Source organism: Orbicella faveolata, unplaced genomic scaffold (genome assembly GCF_042242905.1).
Source record: "Orbicella faveolata isolate gen_17 unplaced genomic scaffold, um_ofav_v1 contig_2, whole genome shotgun sequence".
In the NCBI taxonomy this organism is placed as follows: Eukaryota; Metazoa; Cnidaria; class Anthozoa; order Scleractinia; family Merulinidae; genus Orbicella; species Orbicella faveolata.
Window position 1 is genome coordinate 21850001 of NW_028301547.1, and position 21520 is coordinate 21871520.

Consider the following 21520-nt stretch of genomic DNA (forward strand, 5'->3'; position numbering starts at 1 on the left):
GTGTTCTCGAAGATAAAGATTCCTTCATTGTGGTTCGCAGGATCATTTCTAAATTAAAATGCCAGTAGCAGTAGTGAAAAAAACAAAAACCCAACCCATAATCAAACAAACAAACAAAAAAAATGTTATCTATTAAATCACATTCTTTTCCCACTTTTTCTTTTTGTTTTATTCACTTTCTTTTTTCTAACTTTCTATTTTTCTATAATAGTAATAAAAGTAATAATAATAATAGATCATTTGTAACTACTGATAGACTGGTCCGCCTAGACTAGCATAGCTATTCACGGGCCAGTCCAATTGTAAAATGTAGATTTTAATAAGAAATAAAATGATGATGATGATGATGACTACATAAATGTACAAATGCAAATAAATAAAGTTGGAGGCTAACTTGAAAACCAGAGGTCCTAACATATGCGGGCTTTTACTGTAGGGCGTCTGCATTGGAGGAAGTGCTTAATAAGTACTCCATCTGGTGGGTTTCCTCTGATCTAGTGGGTCCTCTGTGAATGCCTAGCAAAACACTACAAGAATTTTTCAGCTTATTGTTTTTTCATCTTCCATTTCAGTTATTTTGGGTCATATCTGCACTGGTATCAGGCAAAGAAAATAAAATGGAGGACATTAACCTACACATAACATTATATCACAAGGGCTTTTGTGCCTCAAGAATTGATGAAATTTTGGTTTTACGACAAGACATCAAGACATCGCATAAATTATTTTTTATTTCATTTTTTTTTTAATAATCATTTCTTACACTTACAACACTTATTACATCACTTATTCTAAGCCTATTTTTAAAATAACATAAAACAAATCTTTCTGTACAATCATACTTATATTACAATTATATTAAATCTAAAGAATAGCAGATGGAGGAGCTTTTACAAATATTAAATAATTTTTTCAAGTTTATACTTGTATTTAACTTTGTTGATAAAGTTGGAAAGTAATAGAAATGGCGAGTCATTCATTCTAAATATAATCCTGCAGAAAGAGGAGGGTGTAGTTCAGTTTTTTTTTTTTTAATCAAGGTACTTGAACTTGGAAAAGTACCAAAAAGAAGATCTTCAATGTTTACATTAAATTCAGAGTTATTCTCTGTATTAAACCTTTGTAATAATAATAAATTATAAATTCATGTGTCTGTCCACTTATTGACAATGAAAATCAGTCAATGAGCGAGCGAGAATTTCTGCAGTTATCGTAAAAAACAATTAAAATACAAGCTTAACTGGTTAGCACATTTATTGTTAAGTTAATATATTAATACGATCAACTTGCTGTTACAAAACAATGAATAAATAATTTTTAGATGGATAAAAGAACAATTCTCTAGAGAATATCACATGGTCAGTAATGGGAAAATAAACCGCCCAAGCAAAAAAGGTCTATTTTGTCACTTTGCAGAATTCAAATATTGGTTGTGCTTATTTATTCCAAATTGCACCCGAAATCATATGACTACCTATCGTACTAGATTTTGCTAATTTTCCTCGATGTTAAATACTCTTCATGGGTGATTTGCAAGTTAAAACAGAGTGGTCGCAGGTTTTACAAGGGCTCTGTTTGAGAAAGGTAGTTCAGATCAGCTTGAATCAGTTTTGTCTCTTAAGAAATTGTTGTCTCAGCACAAGTGGAGAAGTGAGAAAACATGAATTAGGGTGAAAATTAGGGGTTCTTTTCAAAGTTTCTGACAGGCATCCCTGTCCCTTTTATATAGGAGTTCTCCTGGGCTTTGAACCTGTCTTAAGCGGCACAGTTGAACTTCAGAAGGTTTTCGGGAGCATATTCTGGAACTTTGCGAAAGAAAGCCTGCCACATCAAGCAATGTCTTTTACAAGTGTGTCATTTCCATTCTACACAAAATCTAGTGTTTTGTAGTTTAAATAAACACACATTTTTTTGCTGTGTTTTCGCATAACGTTCACACCAAAATGACAGATACCCCTGATGAAAACATCGGGAACTCTCGACATGCTTTAAGGGTGAAGGCTTCTGAAACCGTCAATATTGTTTTAAGGGTGGAATGTGGTGAAAGCAGAGACCGCTTAAAACCATGGAAGCACTCATTTTTGTCCAAGACTGTAGTCATTACGTGATTAACTCACTAAATCCTTGATTGACCAACTTCTTAACCCGTTGACTGACTGCACCCTTTTCTGACTGGCTATTAAAACAACTACCTGCCTGTTAGTCTCGTTCCCGGATCTCTTGTGGACGAAGCTTCGTCCACAAGAGATCTGGCAACAAGATTACCTGCCTGTCAGACTAGCTACAGACTGGTTTCCTGAAAGCTGACATGTAGGGCAAAACCTTTCTAAAACGTTCCTCAAACTTTGTTATCACTGAAGATGTGCTATGACCAGCTGTCAGATTGTTGCTCCTTTTGGGAAATAAAATTTGCACTAGATTTAATCAGTGCGACCCATCATTGACTAGTGAAGAAAACTCGTTGAAAAATGCACTGAAGTTTTAGAAGTTTTCATCAGCTTTTTGTGCAGGCACAGTGGCTGAATGGTTAGCAGGCTACTCTGGACTCCAGATCGCGTGGTTATGGTTTCGGGTCCTGGCTGAGGTCATTGCCTTGAACCTAACTCCCACAGTGCTTCTCTCCAACCAGGTGCATAAATAGGTACCAGTGAATTTAATGCTTGGGGGTAACCCTTGGATGGACTAGCATCCCATCCAGGGGGGGAGTGGAAATACATGTTGTACTCCTAGTTGCTCTGGATGTATGGATGATTGCACTGACATAGGCTTTTTTATTGACTCATAAGGAAAGCTGTTTGAAAACTCATTAAAGTTTAAGAAGTTTTAATCAGCTTTATGATGAATGATATAAATGCATAATGCATCCAGTATCATGTTCCATTATAATTATAAATAACAATCGTTTTTTCATTGACTCATATGGATAGCTGATTGAAAACACACTAAAGTTTAAGAAGTTTTAATCAGCTTTTTGAACATTGATATAAATGCATGACACATCCAGTATTATATTCCATCATTATAAATAACAATCCTTTTTTCATTGATTGAAAACACACTTGAGTTTTGGAAGTTTTAATGAGCTTTTTGAAGATTGATACACATGCATAATGCATAACACTGTCAATTCCACATACAGATCTTAAATATGTGGCTAATTTTTGCCATAAATATGGACCTACTGTAAATATGTGATGCAAGAAGTCATTTTAATCCAGGGGTCTACAGTATAAAAGTTAGTATGACTTACAGCAATGGCTATTTGTCGTAGGACCTCCTCAGGCATCCTTCTGCCAGGTGTGGCATATACTCTTCTGTGCAATTGAAATATTGATGCTCTCATTAGCTCCATACAGATCCAGACTTCTTCCTGGTTGATCAGATAATGGAATCATGTTTATTGCATGATGAAGAAAAAATTCTTACAGAGCAATATCAGGCAAAACCTCTACAACTCTGTTACACAACTTCGTTGACAGTTATTACCAGGTTACATGTAGTGTGAAAATTTTAGGTTCCAGTAATGAGCCAGCTCATTCATGTTACGGCTGATTTGCATTATGCTCTTTGATTATGAACAATATTAGTGCAGTTGAACCCTGTTAATTTGTGCCCTCAAGGGAAACAACAGTTCAAAATAGCAGGAGTTAAGTTTGAATAGATATCATTATTCTTAAGGACTTGTGTGATGGTTTGGGTAACCAATGTAAGCTTTGATTGGTCGATGGTCGCCTTTGGTAACCATTGCTCAATCACAGCTTGTGTTAAGTGTTCAAACCATCCCAGAAATGCTAGTACTTAATGCTGGAACTGCTCAGTCTCCCTAAGGTTTCCGTCATGGGCAAAAGGTTGCATAAGAGTAACAAAGTAAGGGTGTCCCAAACCCTACAATAGGATACTCGGTGAAAAAGTCAGGATATCTAGTTGAATGACAATGCTACACTTATTGTTAAGGTAGAAAACTGAAATTGTTTTAGAGACATGCTAATTTAAGTGCCAAAAAATTATTACCCTTTTTAGAACCAAATTTCAATTCTTGGGATTTCCAGTAGGACAGGTAATATCCTTGTTTCAGCCATGAGGCTTGGGTTTTTGTTAATGGAGTGTTAACCATACCATTATATAGTTGTTTGTTAAAGAAACAAAAGTTAGTTCTTGTAAGTAGAAAAACATTAATAAATAACACAACATTACAATTTAACTACCACAATACCAATTAAAAAAAAACAAACAAAAAAAGCTGTCAGGTTTATTTCATCCTTCTTGCAAAGAACTTGCCAAAGCTAGTGACGTCACACATGGTCTCATTAGCTGATTGTTTACAAGCACAGCATTGTGTTGTTCCACAAAATATCCATACCCCTCCCATGGAAATTTTTTTAATTTCAACTCCCCCCCCCCGCCACCCCCCCCCTTTCAGGGACTATACAATATTTAATTTAAATAAATCTAACTACCTAACTAATTTAATATTGTAAATAACTACTAGAATAAAAGAAATGATAAAACCTGCTTTACAAGGAAGCCGTGTATACAAACAAAATAAAATTTATATAAGACCACTGTCAAAATCATAGTTCTTCAACTTAGATTTAAATTGATTAAGGGAGAGCAATTGTCTAATATTCAAGGGCAGACTACATGTACCTTAAAAACTTTTGCCTCTTGAAAACCCCCTTCCCCTTAGAATTAATGTCAACCTTCCTTTGGGGTGGGCGTATACGGATATTTTTGGGGACTGCACGTTCTGCAAACAGACAGCAGTAACCATAATATGCAGACTACAATTTAACCATATCTATAATTTAAACTTCCAAACCAGCTTCATCTTTATAAACTTGATAACACTGCCTAAGATTGATCTAATGTGACTGGTGGCCATGTCATGATCAAGCAACTTAAAGCATTTTAGTACGAGATGGTCTTGTGACCACACATTTTTGGGAGATTGTATATGTTAAAGCCAGATTTGAAATGATCTTTATGTATGCTCTGAAAATTAGTCCTTTTTGAAAAGAGTTTCCATGTGATCAAGAAATTTCCTTGATACAGAATCCAATGTCTGGAAGAAAAATGTGGTAAGCAGTGTTTCAGCCAGAAAATTTTACTTGAGGGCCAATAAACTGAAAGCTACAAAAGGAAAAACTGCATCAGGATACCAAGGAAAATAAAGCAGTTTATTAGGATCTATGATAAAATTTAATAGTACATGTAAGTGCTTTTTGAATGGTTTCTACTCAATAAAGTTTCTTTTGAATCAGATACTAGTATGAAGGATCCGTGCATTACAAGAGAACAATCCTTAGGCCTACATGACATAGTCAATGATCAAGGATTTGCAATGCACTATAGGGCGATTTCAAACTTGGTCAGCCATTTGGAAGTTTTCCGATATGAGAGAATCAATACAGCAAAGCAAAAGGATGGATTGACTTCTTTTCTTATGTTGAATGTTTTAGAAACAAAGATCTTTCAATATGATTTTCTAGGACATAATGTGTGACAAAATAACTGTTATTGATCATCAACACAGAGAAATGTAGTTGCCATCATGCCGTACTATGGCGACTAAACCAGAATTTTTGGGTTGCCAAGGATGAAATGCTTGTTGCATTGGCAACTGTATCGATCACAATTTCCAGCCCTGGGATGGCTTTTAAAATATTATGCCTGTGTTGAGCCTGTAGTCTTGTAAAAGGAAAGGGCCAAATTGGCCCTTTTTTCGTTTTTCTGGGGGCCATGTCTGATTGTAACGTGGGATTCCTGCAATGGCGCGCTCTGGCGCAAACACTGGTAAGGCATACAGAGCAGATACCCAATAACCTCCATAGAGAAGTTCACAGAAGAAGTTCCTACTTTTGCACACTCCAAGTCAGATTGGAATCTGTTCAGACTTTGTAGTACAAGAAGTTTTAAATCATTTCATTGGCTCCTTTATCCATCTTCAATCATGAATTCTCTTGATCTTCCAAACTAAAATTTCCAAATTCCTTCATATTACGACTAGTTTCCCTTTCAAAACTAAATTTCCAAAATTATACATGTACAGTGTAAGGGGATCCTGAGGGACACCCAAAAGTACAGTTGGAGGGAAACTGTTATGTTAGAATCGTACATAGGGTTCATAACTGTAAAGTCAGGAATTTCTTATATACATGTATCTCAAGTTAACATACCTCTCTTAACAATGCACCATAATAAGGCACAAGATATGGACTGTTAAGGTTTGATAAGGCATCCAAATCCATTAAAAGCAACTGATATCTTGAGGCAGCACCAATCCTTATTCTCTGTTTAAAGTGTATATTGATCAATAAATAAACTTTAAGGTTAAAACTTCTCACTTTCACATGAACGGCATTAAAAAAAGCAGCCACAAATGTCTGTGATCCACACTTATTTAAGATGTACCTTGACTGCCATAATGTGGCCCGTGGGTTTATGTATCATCTGGTATGTCGAACCAAATAGTCCAAGATAAGGAACATTTAACTCTTGTAAGTCCTCTACACAGCAATTAAATACCTGCAGTAAATACAGAATGAATAAATTAAATTTTTAAACTTACCAGCTATTACTGACAGAAACTGTTCTTGCTTATGTTGGTCACACTTTACAAACATGTTCTTGCCTTATTTACACCCGGTCACTTAGTAATATTTATCACTTGAGTGAGCAATTTTAAGCCTAGAATGCATCTCTGCTTTGGAGAGCAGGGATGGTGCAGTGGCGCGAAAGCTTGTCTCCCACCAATGTGGACCTGGCGTGATAACTGGGTTGAGTTTGTTGTTCAGGTTCTTGCCTTGTTCCAAGGGATTTTCTACGGGTTCTCCAGTTTTCCTCCACCACAAAAACCAACACTTCTAAATTCCAATTTGATCTGGAAACAGTTAATGAAGAGCCTGTCGGTGGGATGTGCAAATGCAAATTCCTATTTACTGATTGATTTACTGATTTACTGATTTACTGATTTACTGATTTACTGATTTACTGATTTACTGATTTACTGATTTACTGATTTACTGATTTACTGATTTACTGATTTACTGATTTACTGATTTACTGATTTACTGATTTACTGATTTACTGATTTACTGATTTACTGATTTACTGATTCATTGATTTATGTATCATAAGTTATATATTTATGCATTTATGCATTTATGTATTTATGAAATAATTTTTAAAAAGTATTTGAGGGAAGAAGGGCATTGTTCTAAGGTGGTAATACTGAAAGAAATCAGGTGGCAGATCAAAAATTTAACAAACAGTGATTGTGTAAAAAGGAAAACTTAATAAGAATTTTACAAACCTTGAACAAGTAAAAATTAGCGATAAGAAAGAACAACGTTTCAGTGACATTGTGACACCATTTCCAAGTTCAAATGCAAAAAGATAAACTGTCAGAAAATTTGCTCAAGATTAACATACTTCGTAATTACATAAGCAATATCACACATATAGTTTTGCTTGAATTGAGTCCGACTGGACATTGAAAGATGGTGTTTATTCTAATTAGCAGCATTTCATGCACTAAACAATCGAACTTATTCATGCACTTCCTGACAACGGAAAAATGTCTGTACAGGTCTTTTGGAACAATACAGTGTTCGGTAATAAAGTGTTTGCCAATGGAAGAAGACTGTTTAGTGTGTTCAGCCACGCATTGGTGCAATTGGTACATAACTTGCATCACACAAGTCACATTGAAATTTATAAATTACATGCTGTTGGTCAACAATACGCGGTTTGATCTCATGCACTTTTAGCTCTCGCTGGAGCTTATCACCAACAAAAACTGAATAACAGTGTGGGTCTTCAAGCTCACTGGTCTTTCAGCTGTTTACGGACTAAGTCTGCCAAATCCTAGTCTTTGAAGGGCAGGACTATTTGGACCGTTGGGTCAATCTCTTTTTGTACAGGCGTTGGTTGCGGGTCTTCAACTTTAGAGGCAATAAATGATTTTCACCACTTTAACTATAATACCTGACACAGCATCAGCAGCTACCTGACCTTGCATATCACTTGTCATCATGCTGGTCGTATTTTACTGAAGAATGTGACCGTTTGATAGCAGTTTTCTCCCGGCTGAAATATCCACAACACCTTATCACACTACAGTCAAGTCGTAATGTCAAGCAACACTATTTGCGTGACATTGCACATGTAATTACAAAGTTCTCTATGATAACTTGAGCGAATTTTCTGACAGTTTATCTTTTTGCATTTGAACTTGAAAATGGTGTCACAATGTCACTGAAATGTTGTGCTTTCTTATGGCTAATTTTTACTTCTTTATGCTTTACAAAACCTTTGTTTACAAACCTTGCCCTCAATAAGGAGTATCCCATCACCACGACTTCCAGGATAAGTGGTCCTGAAAATGCATGTAATAATAAGCAAAGTTTTCTTTTTCATCAAAATCACTAGTGATGTGAGCCTGTAGTACAAATCATAAATGTTTGGTTTTTGCTAACTAAGCCAAGGTTTAAGATCCAGATTTTCAATGTTAGGTTTATTCTAGAGCACTAAGGTAAGTCAGATCTAAAAGAAGAAACACTGAGGCTGGACCCAACCCAAAAACCTGAGGATTAGAAAGAAAGAACTCAACTGTTCTTCAGGTCTAAGCCATTAGGCCTTCCTTTTAAAGTATGAAGAGCCCACTTTGAGGCCCTCCTGTAGAGCGTGCACCTGTATGCGGAATATAAATTTAACAACAATTATTGGATGAGGCTTTCTATGGCACACATTGAAGCTTCATACAATAAAACATTATAATTAGTAATTGTCGCAGATATGTAACATGTTGTCCCGGAGATGTCAAATGATATACATGCCCGCAAAACAGCAGAATTGCGAAGGAAAGTTTAACCAGTGATGATCAAGTGACTTTAATTTGCATAATCTGATCCATCACAACAACTCGTAACTTGCTTAGTAAATGCAATTTATGAGTTAAAAAGGTGTTTCAGTGCTAGTGTAAATGCAGTACTACGTAATTGTAGATGCTACTTTTAAAGGTCAAATGAACCAAAATTTAGACATCTTTTCTTCAGCCATTTTATAGCAAGGAAATGTTAAACGGAAACATGTAAAAGGAAACTTATGCAGAAATTTTTATTTCTGAGCCGTGAAAAGGAGTAACAAGAAGATCTGTTGGATAACCGCGCTTTTAAAATTGAATTGTTTGCTTAGCACTAAAGTCGCAATGCAGTGCACATTGCAAAGCAGTCCTTGATGATTTTTTCGTTACTGTAGACATCACATCACTTGATCAACACAAACTCTATTCTTGCACCATCAGTCTTAGCCGTTGTGAAATCTCCGATGACGTAATGGTCTTAATCTGGAACTTTCTTCGGGATATGTATGGGCATGAATGATATGGATGATACGATAATAACACTATTAACAACAGCTTTCTTTCTTAAAAGTCATGATTAAATTTAATTGGTGTTTTCCATGAGTAAAGGGCTAGCAAAGTAGTCACACGAGTCACATAAGTCAAGACTTCCGTTATCCACGGCTACCTTTAGTAAGGTGGTTATTTCCCTACCAATGATGTAATCCTTGTATGTTCTGACACGTTCTTTACTTGGCTTGCAAATATTTAATTTTCCTTCTGATCACCGAGCTCGCTGCGATTAAACAGCCAAAGAATTTACTTCATTTGCCTAAAACCACAAGAAATACTTGCAAAATTGCAAATAAATTAATGACCGTCGCTTCTGCCGAAATAAACTTGCAAAGTAAACAAAACCTTATTTGTCACGTAGCAGAAGTGAAAGCTGCAACGTCACTGCATTCCATGGCTGACATGATGCCTTTTTTAGCGTATTTATTATTTCCCTTCGAATCCAACGCTTCAATAAAACCAAAAGAAAATATATTTTACCCAAAGTAAAGAAAACAATATCTGTAACATTGTCCTTGTATTAATGTTTCAACAGCTTTTGGCGAGTAAACATCACAGGTTGCGTCATTCAAAATTTGGCCGAGTGGAAGCTTGGGTCTGGTCACCGACAAAACTAAAAAAAACAACAAGATCTGTTAGATCTTACAACCGCGCTTTTAAAATTGAACTGTTTGCTTAGTACTACAGTCGCAATACAGTGCACATTCCAAAGCAGTCCTTGATGATTCTTTTGTTACTGTAGACATCACATCACTTGATCAACACAAACTCTATTATTGCACCATCAGTCTTAGCTGTTGTGAAGTCTCCGATGACGTAATGGTCTTAATCTGGAACTTTCTTCAGGATATGTATGGCAGGAACGATATGAACGATACGATAATAACACTATTACCAACAGCTTTCTTTCTTAAAAGTCATGATTAAATTTAATTGGTGTTTCTACGAGTAAAGGGCTAGCAAAGTAGTCACACAAGTCACATAATTCAAGACTTCCATTATCCATGGCTATCTTTAGTACGGTGGTTATTTCCCTTCCAATGACGTAATCCTTGCACGTTCTGACATGTTCTTTGCTTGGCTCGCAAATATTTAATTTTCCTTCTGATCACCGAACTCGCTCCTATGAAACAGCCAAAGAATTTTTTTCATTTGCCTAAAACCACAAGAAATAATTGCAAAATTGCAAATAAATTATTGACCATCGCTTCTGCCAAAATAAACTTGCAAAGGAAACACGATCTTATTTGTCACGAAGCGAAAGTGAAAGCTGCAACCTCAGTGCATTCCATGGCTGACGTAATACCTTCTTTACACGTATTTACTGTTCCCTTTGAACCCAACGCTTCGATAAAACCAAAAGAAAATATATTTTACCAACAAAAAAGAAAAAAATATCCGTAAAATTGTCCTTGTATTAATGTTTCAACAGCTTTAGGCGAATAAACATCACACGTTGCATGACTCAAAATTTGGCCGAGAGGGAGTTTGGGTCTGGTTACCGACAAAAAAAAAAATAATAATAATAATAAACCAAGGGTAGAACATGAACCACGCTCAGCCCATGGCCGCGCGGTTAAAAACGTTAAAAGCATGAAGACCTGTAGGCGATGGCTTAACAAAAACGTTTCCAAAATGACCGCGCAGTTTAATGGAGGAATGGAACTCAGACTCATTGTTGTCATTGTTGTCTTGAACATTACTGCGTTTCTGCATCAGTGAGTCTTTCGTGGGGAAGGTTTTGGATCTAAATACAAACCTTATTTTACTTGGGAAATAGCCGAGGAGTTTGCTTGCTGTTCGGCGGTATTAGTCGCTTGTTTTTCATCGTTCTTGTTCAATTGCTGGCTTGCAACGTTCCATAGTGAAGTTAAAAATCATTGGTGCCACGTCTCTCTTGACTACAAGTTGACAAAGCTTGAAAGAGGGTCCCAACAAACTCCTTACTACAAGATTTTGTTCAAAGCTGTCTTCGGTAGAGTGTTTTATACAAATGCGCGAATGCTTCGAGGGCATTGAGCATTCTCTTTTCATTTTTATAAGCCATTCTCTTTCAAGTTTTGGGTCCTAGGGGAACTTGAAAGTGCTAAATTTTGATTTTGAGTAGTTTTCCTTTGAAGTTCACTGTGAGCTTGAAACCAAAACAGTTTCAAATTTCCCACATTTTTTGAGCTCACCAACAGTGACATCACAACTTTTATTTCCGACAATTGTTCAACAATTTTCCCAACCGCCCTACGATGATAAAGGATAAAAACACAGTGATTTTAACATTCCAATATCTCCGCAATGCTTCATCCAATTCGTTTGAAACTTCAGAATATGTTTATTTAACACGTTATGAACACATTGAACTCAAATGAAAAAAATGTCTAAATCTTGGTTCATTTGACCTTTAAAGTTCAAAATTTAACAGTATCTCTTCATAAACATTACGTTATGTAACTTACGAAGGTGATGGAAGTCCTTTTGGGTTTTCATCCTCCTTTCCTGGAATAAAATACTTTTTATAAGTAAGACAAGTCTCAATAACAATGAATCTTCTTACTAGAAATCTACAAACTTTGTAGATCACTAAGTAAGAAGAGAAAACCCAGGAACACGCAAGAAAAGATGCATTTTTAAAAAACAATCGTACCATAGGGTGGGGACATTGTTTGGTTTTTGAAACAAATGCGCCAGACCACTGGGATGCACCTAAGGGATTTGTTCGAGAGTGGTCGGCAGTAGGTCGTTTTTGACATCCTGGATGAACATTTAGATGAGCAACCTTGGCCCCATTTACATCAGATTTCGTGGAGGTCTTTAGTGTTTGTTGCATGTTTGTTGTTCATCGTGCCGTTATACAAAGCCTGGGTTGTGGTATGAGTTTCAAAGACGAAGAGAGTGAGAAATATTGATAAATTTGTCTGCTATTTTTGTAAATGAACGGGTTCTGTCAACAGCTCTTTAGAAATCAAACTCCAATGTTAGCTTCATAACCTGCGTAGCAAGCGTTCCGTACAGAGAGCTTTTCCACATTCTGGCCGTGCATAAATTGGAGCGAGAGCAAAACTCGACAAAGCAGTGGGTGGTAAGGCGAGAGAGGAAACGCTTGCCCGGAAACTCCTCGATTTAAAAAATAAACCTGTTCGCCCACAAACGGGGCTCCTGATTGGTGCAGCATGGTCATCTTGATTGACAAGTCTATCAAAATTCCAGGAATAACTTGAGCGCGACTTGTGCAATGTCATGGAGGAAGGATAGTAAAATTGTGCTAGCCTCAGGGAAGATCTATTAGACTTAATGTGCATGTTACATATTGGATCCTACTCAGAAGACGCAGTCTTTTATAGGGTAAATAATTGGTGGCTCTTCTACCCACTGGACTCAGTGAAAGCTTTTAAAATCTTTCAGCAGCTGTTTTAATCATCGTCTGTGCAAACAGGAACCTGGGAAGGAGAACCAATCTTTGACAGTCTTATTTGCCAACCTCGCTTAGCTTTACTGAGTCTTTTTTCGTTTCCAGATAATGAAAGACCAAATTTTAGAAGCCGGCGATGGGTTGTTGTTTTCCCTGTGAAAGCGAATTTACTTGTGCTGGCAATTTTCAAACAAAGGCTTCCAATTTCCGGGCAGTTCTATGATTCAACGGTTAAATATTTTGTTAGCAGCAAGGGAATGAAATGACTGCCATGCTAATGAACAGTTAGAGTTAAACCACAAGAATAGCTGGTCTTAAGACGAACATTTGACTTATTGCCTTCCAAACGAGTACTGTAGATACATGTAGCACTGTTATGATTTGAGCTCAGTGACAAAGTTGATAATCAATAAATAAACTCAACTGTGAACCAGTGGGCGTTTCTCAAAATAGAGGGGTTTGCGGGCAAGCAGTTCCTCTTTCACCTCATCACCCCTGCTTTGTCAAGTTTTTGCTCTCGCTCCAATTTACGCACAGCCAGAATGCAGAAATGTTCTCTGTACGGGAACGTTTCCTACACAGGCTATTAGTTTTAATTAACTAATAAGTAATGAGTCAATTTCCTGGTAAACTCAACCTTACTAAGCTTTAATGTGGACCTGGAAGCAAGAGCTACTTAAATACTCAGCTAAAAAATGCAGCGGTTTGTTCTTTTTGCCTCGTTTAGATGAACCAGACATGATTATGATTCTCTCTGGCGTAACTAATCGATCAAAATCGATCAATCATCGAAAACGTAATCAATTAATCAATAGTACTCGTTAGTTGTCGATTGATTAGTTATAATAGTCGATAAAAATCGATAATCACAAATTTGGCTAGAGTCACTCATTTTTTATTATTATTATTATTATTATTATTATTATTATTATTATTATTATTATTATTATTATTATTATTATTACTCGAAGTTGAACCAGCGAGCGGCACGTCTTTTGATTTATCGAATGGTAGAACTGTGTTATTTTCTCCCACATGTATTTGTGAATCAGTGTATTCAAGAGAAGAACAGTGGGAGACAACTTAAGTAATAATAATAATGGATAATAACTAAGCATTTCTTACCTTGAGAGTTTCCCATCTTTTTGCGATTTGATTTACAGAAATGAAGAGACTAAATATCGGTTGTTAGGACAGCTGAAGGGACAACTGCTGTACTTGCTGCCTGACAAACCTCTGCAAACCTCAGTGCAAACCTGCACAAACGCATCTGAAAGCTCAACACCCGCACACAATTTTGACCATTCTCGATAAGCGAATCGAAAAGAAGTTCAACCTGACTTAACTTTCGAAATTATACGCGTTCAACGTATTCTAAATAGCCCCGAACGAAACGAAATGAAAAGAATCCAAAGCTAACATGCAAACGAGGTTAACCAAACCGGTCATAGTTCGGGCTGGTGGTTATTTATTGCGTATATAGAGATTGGGAGATATTAGGGACTTTCATACCGGGAAGCCTGGGTACTAGTTTCGCGGTTTGTAGGGACAAAATTTTCGCGGGAAAAATTGTAAATATGGCGGTCCTTCATGAATTGTCATAGTTTTAAAAACTTTTCATCAGAAATTCGTCTTTGGAGTTAGAAAACCCTGTGTAAAAGTTAAGAAAATACACTTACTCGCTTTCAAGTTGTTGGCAATGCAGAAAGAAATTCAAGAAATATGGAGAAACGTGTAGAGTTTGACAAGGAAAATTGCGTGAAGTGGTTGGCAGATATCGGAGCCTCTACATGTGGTTCAAAACAAGAACTGACAATGAGGATAAATCCATTATCAAGATATCCAAGACTAGTCCAGAAACTCAAGGCAAAGTCAGAAAAAGCTTACGTATTTCCCTGTAGTCTTCATTCCGCGGGTACTCCACCGGCCACAGCCAAGTGGAAGGCAGCCAACGACGATTTGCCCAAGATCAACAACAAAATGTTTACTCAGTATGTTTCCATGAAACGGGAAGGTAGTGCTGGTCAGCAGAAGAAAGCGTTACAGATGTTTACAAGTAGAAAAATTGTCAATGTCAAAACTCTTGTCAACGAGCGAGTAGTTTACGCGAAGGCTATGATAAAAAAGTCTTACGGGTCCATGCAACGCCCCACAGTTACTATGTTTGAAAATGGAATACCAACCAAAGCTCATTGTAGTTGTCCAGTAAGACTAAGTGGAATCTGTTGCCATGTATTAGCATTGCTTCTCTTCTTGAAACACTATCATGAGACTTGAGAGAAAATACAAGCCTCAACATGTACAGAACAACTCCAGAAATGGCATAGATCCTCACACAAGAGTTCTATACCGATGGTACCACTGAGGCAGTTAAAAGTTAAATCTGCTGTAAGAGTTGAAAACAAAGGAGGTACCATTCAAGTGGCTGATCCCCAAAATAGCATGATGAAACGTGATGTTCAAAAAATGAGAGATGAAATGAAAAGTGGAATCATTAAAATTGAGGACACCTTTAAACCGTTTGAACATCATGTGTACACAGTACTGGTTGAATCCACTCAACAACCCCTGACTTTTCACTGATACAGTTATCTGATATAGAACCTGGGTAGATATCACTGAAAAAAAAAGGCCCACCCCATGTGATGCAATTCCAATGAGGGCTTTGCCTGTTATGGTGTTCTTGTAGTTAGAAAACATGAGAGTATTTAAATCAAGATTTGATACATGCTGAAACTTGAATTCAGTACAATCGAGGATCATGTCTGTGAGTCCATGGCCAGTCTTAATGAAAATGTCTGGCATCTTCTTTAGTAAAAACCCAGCTTCAGGCTTAAGGTTAATACAAGTGATGATTGTCTCGAGGAAAACTATCCAACTAACAAATATTCACTGAATTGTGCTCTCTCCTACTTTAAGCATAAATGCCATCACAGCCTGATGGAGTGAATGTCTACAGATTGTAAGCACTGCAAAGAGTTCTGTTGGTTTATCTAGAGATCTCTTCCCAGTACCTTTACAATCAGTACAGATGATGACATCACTGTAAGGCTGCACACAGTTCCAGAGAATGAGTGACTGAATACCTTTATTTAAGTGTCAAACTAAAATAGCAGTAAATAACCACTAAATGGGGACACTATAAATAAATTAAAATTAATAAAACTATTTACAATTATTGATTAAACGAGTACGAAATTAATGAGATTATTTACCTGTGCATGATTGTTGAGTGTGGCTTAGAACTATTTACAAATACATATAGACTTTATAAAATACTAAAGTGTCTATTAAGTACGACATAAAATACAATCAGAACAATGAGCATCAGCCAGTAAGGAATTTGAATCAAGCTTTCTAATACGCTGCCTAAATACAGATAATGCAGGAAGGTCTTATATTTTTGGGTAGTAGACTCCATAACTTTGGGCCAATGTATCTGATGGAATGCTTGCCATATGTAATCATGTTAAATCTTTGCATGGCGAATTCCTTGTTTCTCAGTGAATATTTGGTGTCTGTCATATGGAGGAGGTCTGCAATATATTTCGGACAAAATGTGTTTTTTTGTCTTGTACATAAAAACAGCCATATCCTGTAACCGTCTGTTATGCAGGGTGCACAGATTAGCCATACTCAGTAATTTATCATTTTGAACTGTTCAACAGATAATCCACACGAGTACTTAAATGTATTTGGCTTCTTAATGAGATTGGAGTAGCTAAATTGCTCTTGTTGTAGCCTTTTTACAGCAATCTTCAGTTCCTCATTTTGTTTATTAGTATTTTGCTGGGTTTGATCAATGTTTTGCAATTTAATTTTTAAACTGAGATTTTCAGTCCTCAGTTTTTTAACCATGCCTTGAGCATTGGTCAGCTGCTCGGTCAATAGCGGCTTATCTTCTTTCAACGCACCCAAACGAGTAGATAACTGTCGTTTAGATAACTTCCTTGACCTTTCACGGCGGCAGTTGGCTGATCTCTTTCTGTTGGAGCTTCTCTTGTTTTAGATCCAGAAACGACAACACCGCTTGGCCAGAAAAAGTTTCCTTTCGAGGTTACTTACTTTTCGTTCGGCAGGCTTTGTTGCTTTTCTCTCCAGTTGAGCTTTCGCCTGTTTAAGCTTTTTTTCCAGTGTCACTAATTGAGAGGCCGGGGCAGGGATGTCAGGAAAATCAGCACTCGCGTTCTCTTTATATCCACGGCTCCAATGTTCCGCACAAATATAGCCAGAATGCCAGCTTATACCCGTCGTTTGAAGAATCCTGGTGTAGGCAGCTTGAACCTCAGGGTCACGGGGCAAACGATAAAACTTGGTCGATTCTCCTTGAGGAAATTGTTGGTACAGAATGCTGAACAACAAAACCACTTCACCATTCTTTCTTGTCACACTGCCGCCATATTTGTTCTACAAACCGCGAGACTACTACCCAGGCTTCCAAGGTCAGGGAAGCTTTTTAAATTCAAAAAGGCAGAACAAATTGATCCTAATGGTCTGAACATCCGCGAAGAAACATATTAATTGTTTCCATTTGTTTTCTTTTATTATGTTCTTTTATCATGTTATTTTATTTTACCGTATGCTTATCTTCAATTTACACTATCTATTACTTTTGCGTATTTCCGGTATTACGTAAATATCGGCTACATAAAAACACGCACCAATGTAAAATCTTCCATTGTACCTGAAGAAGGCTGGTTTGGCCAGCCCAAATATAGTACACCTTCAAAAAATCATTCTACGTTGTGTCGGTTTTTGCTTTTGTATTCTTAATTAAACACCTGGAACTAAGAGAGGTAGTGTGACAGCATAATATCATGCTAACGTCACGACACAGAGACCCCGGCCTGCGCTCGAACCCCGACTGCTCGATCCGTGGCAGCCGCGCCTCCGACAAAAATCAGACTGAGAAACCCAGGAGAAAAGACCCATGAAACATTATACTATAGTAGTGTTTACACGGACCCTTATGTAACCAACCTAAACTTTTATTTGATTCGGTCTTTAACAACCCCCGTAACCCCACCCCCGTGACGTCTTTTCATAAACGCAGCTATGAAAAATAATTAACAAACGAACAAAGATACAGAAAAGGAACGCGGTCAATTAAGGCAATACACGCAGGCCATACTGTTACCCTGTGCACAGGCTAACGGATCATGGCTGCTCATTTTTCTTCCCAAAAAACGTTTCTACGTGAGACTACTTATAGTCCTTAACAATACACACTTAAATCGATACCAAGCTTTGCTTGCTGCCGACGAAGTACAAACTAGAAACGCTGCCATGGATTACCCTGAAAAAACACAGGGCTACCTTCAAAGACGGTTTATTCTTCTGATTCGTAACATCGTAGTTTTCACTTACATGTAACTTCTTTTATAAGCTATAACATTATCATCACGGACGCACCTGAATAAAAATAAATTACAGCGCAATTGCTACTTAAACTTCCAGTGCTCTAGCTTGTTTCAGACTTAAACTGGGCTTACAGTGATGACAAAAAATTGACGTGACCTTTGGAATGGATCATTTTTACGGTGTTTTTAGTTGTTTCCACCGTTCTTGTTATATTCCAGCTCATAGCCGAGCAGGTTTTCCATGCATCTGATGTATCTTCCCTCCTTCGACTTATGCCTAGGTTAGCTGGTCCATTTGACCCGTAGGTCCTTTCCTCCATTTCTTCTGTAATTTCGCCTGATAAAAGCGTCGATGTCTTGACGACCATACTTATGATCCTGTGTTCTTTTATGGACATCATTAGACTGCCCGAGGTACAAATATTGTATTGCTCGTAATCTTGGCCGCTTTATTCCAATCACGTAGATTCCCCCGACATGGGGTATTTCAGAGGCATCGGCGTAGAACATCCAGGGTTCGTGTATTAATTTGTTACAAATCTCAGTGGCCATCTAAAAAACAGACAGTTTTAAAATTAAACGAACATCTCTCTTAGTTGAATTCTACCATAGGTATAATAGGAACCCACACAACTGGTTACAACTGCCGTAGAATTCCGAAAGTAACGGCCCCCGTGACTTTCGGATTTAGCAGGCAAAAGGGGCCGCTACTTTCGGGTAGCCGTTACTTTCCGGTGCCCGTTAATTTCGGATGGTTAAGAAACGGTTCCGACGGTAACAGTCGTTTCAAACAAAGCGGGCGTGTAACGTATGAAATTAAAAGTTCCGTTTATGTATGTTCCTAACTACCCATATAAACAAAGGTGATTGCGTAAACAGAAAAGGCTTAAACGTTAGTACTGTAAGGCGAGAGTGTAATGGTAGCATGATATCGCGTATATCATATCTATATCGATCATTTGACTCTGCTGCTAGACAACTGAATACAATTCATAAATCAGAGTTAATTCAGTTAAGTTCGAAATAAAATCACAAATAACTCTTCAAGCTGTTCAATCCTACGGTCAGGCTGTTCCATCCGTATTGTGCTTAATTTAAGATTAGAGACTTTCTCTTTTAGTGACTTCTTCAAAGGGCCGTCACTTTCGGGTGGGCCGTTACTTTCAGGGGGACCGTTACCTTCAGGGTTCAATAGGAAGGTAAAAAAACTAACGTTACCTTCGGGGGGGGGGGGAGGGGGGGAGGAGGGACGACTGTTCTCGAAGGTTCTAAAAAGTTCTCTAAAGAAAAGTAAATTCTATTTCAATACTACCTTTCAATGATTACGCCGAAATGTTCGTGAAACCATTTCACTGACAATTAGTTTTATTCCCTGGCACTATCTCGGTTTTGCACTGGGATCAAAATATATCCTACACCTTGGTAATGCTCGAATTTTTAGCCACTGCTTCGCTTTTAACGTGATCAAGAATATCAAACAACAAATTTGTTCTCACCTCTGCTTAAAGTTTCTGGCGTGACGAGGGAAACAAGTATAGGTTGTCTTGATTACTAGAAAGGGAGAAAAGTACAATTTGCATAATTAAGTCGCTCGCAAGTTGACAGCTTGAGAAGTGTAATTTAAAGCCTGGTTTTCATATGTCGGGAAAATCCCAGACGGTCTGGGAGTTTACTGTTTCCAGACCGTCCCAGATTTTGCCGACTAATGAAAACTCGAAATCGTAGATATCCACGATCGTTTGGGTTGAACGGCGACAAATCTGGGGAATCGGGAGCGTTTCTATTTTCCCGACGCGTCCCAGATTTCTGCGATGGTCGGCGATCATTCCCGACAAATGAAAACTCAAATTTGTACCGACGGGGACGTCGGCGTCCGTCGGCGATCGATTTCGCTCATTACCAATCCCCTAAATTGCTGGGCTCTAGTCCCCCTATCACTAATAACATGGCGTCTCTCAAAAACACTAGTGAAATCGGGAAAATCTGGGACAGACCTCTGGCGAATGTCCGATATATCGGCAAAACCTGGGATGGTCGGCAAAAAGTAAAATATCCGATCGTCTGGAATTTTCCCGACATATGAAAACCAGGCTTAATAGAAACGCTCCCGATTCTCCAGATTTGTCCCCGTTCATCCCGGACGATCGGGGATATCTACGATTTCGAGTTTTCATTAGTCGGCAAAATCTGGGACGGTCGGGAAACAGTAAAATCCCAGACCGCCTGGGATTTTCCCGACATATGAAAATCAGGCTTTAATAAAATAGAGGTGACCGGCTTTGACACGAGCACATTGATATTTCAACGAGGATGAAAGATATTTTTCGTTTTGAATTTACAGATTACAACTGTGAAGATATTTTACCAAGGGGCTCAGCTGTCTTTAAGGTTGCTGTCCGATGTCCATCGGCAAGATTCAAGACCAGATTTATAACATGTTTGACTACACTAGTTAGATCGTCCGTGACACGGGATTGTTGATATCGGCCTTGACAACTGCCAGATTATCATTTAGAATTTTCCGAAACAAATGTGTGCTACTGAAAAATATATATGTGATAACAAGGAAAAAATAAAGCTTGTTGTTGTTTTGTTGTTGTTGCAGATATGCGAAGTATAAACTCGATTCAAGAAACTATAACTCACCTCTCTCAAAGCACAGTTCACTGATCTCGTAAATAGAAGTTTCCTCGCTGATTTGAATTTCGCGCTTCTAGCTCCCAAGTTATATAGACTGCACGACCTCACGTCTATTTGAGTTTATCCCAGCTTTCTGACCAATGAGAAAACACTTAGTAAAAATCTAAAATCTGCTTGGCTGATCAGCAAAGGGTTATTTCCCTAACTCTAAAAGTTTAGCTATAAACAAAGTAAAGGGATTTTTCCCTCATAAATATTATTTGTGCATTATTGTTGTTATATGATGCAATTTCTGTAGGTCATTTTTTTATGAAATTCTTTCATCACAAGATATAATTACTTTAGACTAAATGTCATAAACCCCGACCGGGAGCTGTCCTGACTTCTATTTGTCAATTTTTTTTTTTTTTTTTTTTCATATATTATACTATTCATTTCTGATTTTGATTTATGTGAAATACTTGTAAATTAGCTTGTGTGTCGTACTGTCTTTTATGTGATCGTGTAGCTAAGTGTATTACAGAATAAACTTCCATTGTATTGAGTATTTTATTGTATTGTATTCTATCACAAAGAATGGGACTTTTCCCCACGAAACCGCAAGTGCTGGCGTAGCATAGCATAGCATTTCTGTAATATTTCTGTCCGAGTATCTAACATTGACAGTTTAAGAAAATACCAATGAATCATTGCATTCATTCT

The 21520-nt window shown here is 37.5% G+C and overlaps 1 protein-coding gene and 1 long non-coding RNA gene across 3 annotated transcripts in view; both read right to left on the reverse strand.

The window, feature by feature from the left end:
- The window catches only part of LOC110040883 (uncharacterized), an 86167-nt gene that overhangs the window by 39416 nt on the left and 25231 nt on the right, over positions 1-21520 (reverse strand). The window contains exons 1-6 of one of the 2 annotated variants that reach the window (XM_089290287.1): positions 13944-14247; positions 11866-11905; positions 8326-8377; positions 6412-6525; positions 6177-6290; positions 3251-3370 (exon numbers count right to left, since the gene is read on the reverse strand). The exons of the other annotated variant lie outside the window; for it this stretch is intronic. Of the exons in view, the coding sequence (XP_089146413.1) occupies positions 3251-3370; positions 6177-6290; positions 6412-6525; positions 8326-8377; positions 11866-11905; positions 13944-13959 (456 nt within the window). The 5' untranslated portion in view covers positions 13960-14247. Of the gene's footprint in view, positions 1-3250; positions 3371-6176; positions 6291-6411; positions 6526-8325; positions 8378-11865; positions 11906-13943; positions 14248-21520 lie in introns of those variants that run through there. 2 annotated transcript variants of the gene reach the window in all.
- LOC149112423 (uncharacterized) lies at positions 17320-21067 on the reverse strand. Its single transcript, XR_016207520.1, has 3 exons — positions 20825-21067; positions 19675-19729; positions 17320-18730 (listed from the first exon to the last, which is right to left on the reverse strand). It is a non-coding gene; the product is annotated as an uncharacterized LOC149112423 (long non-coding RNA).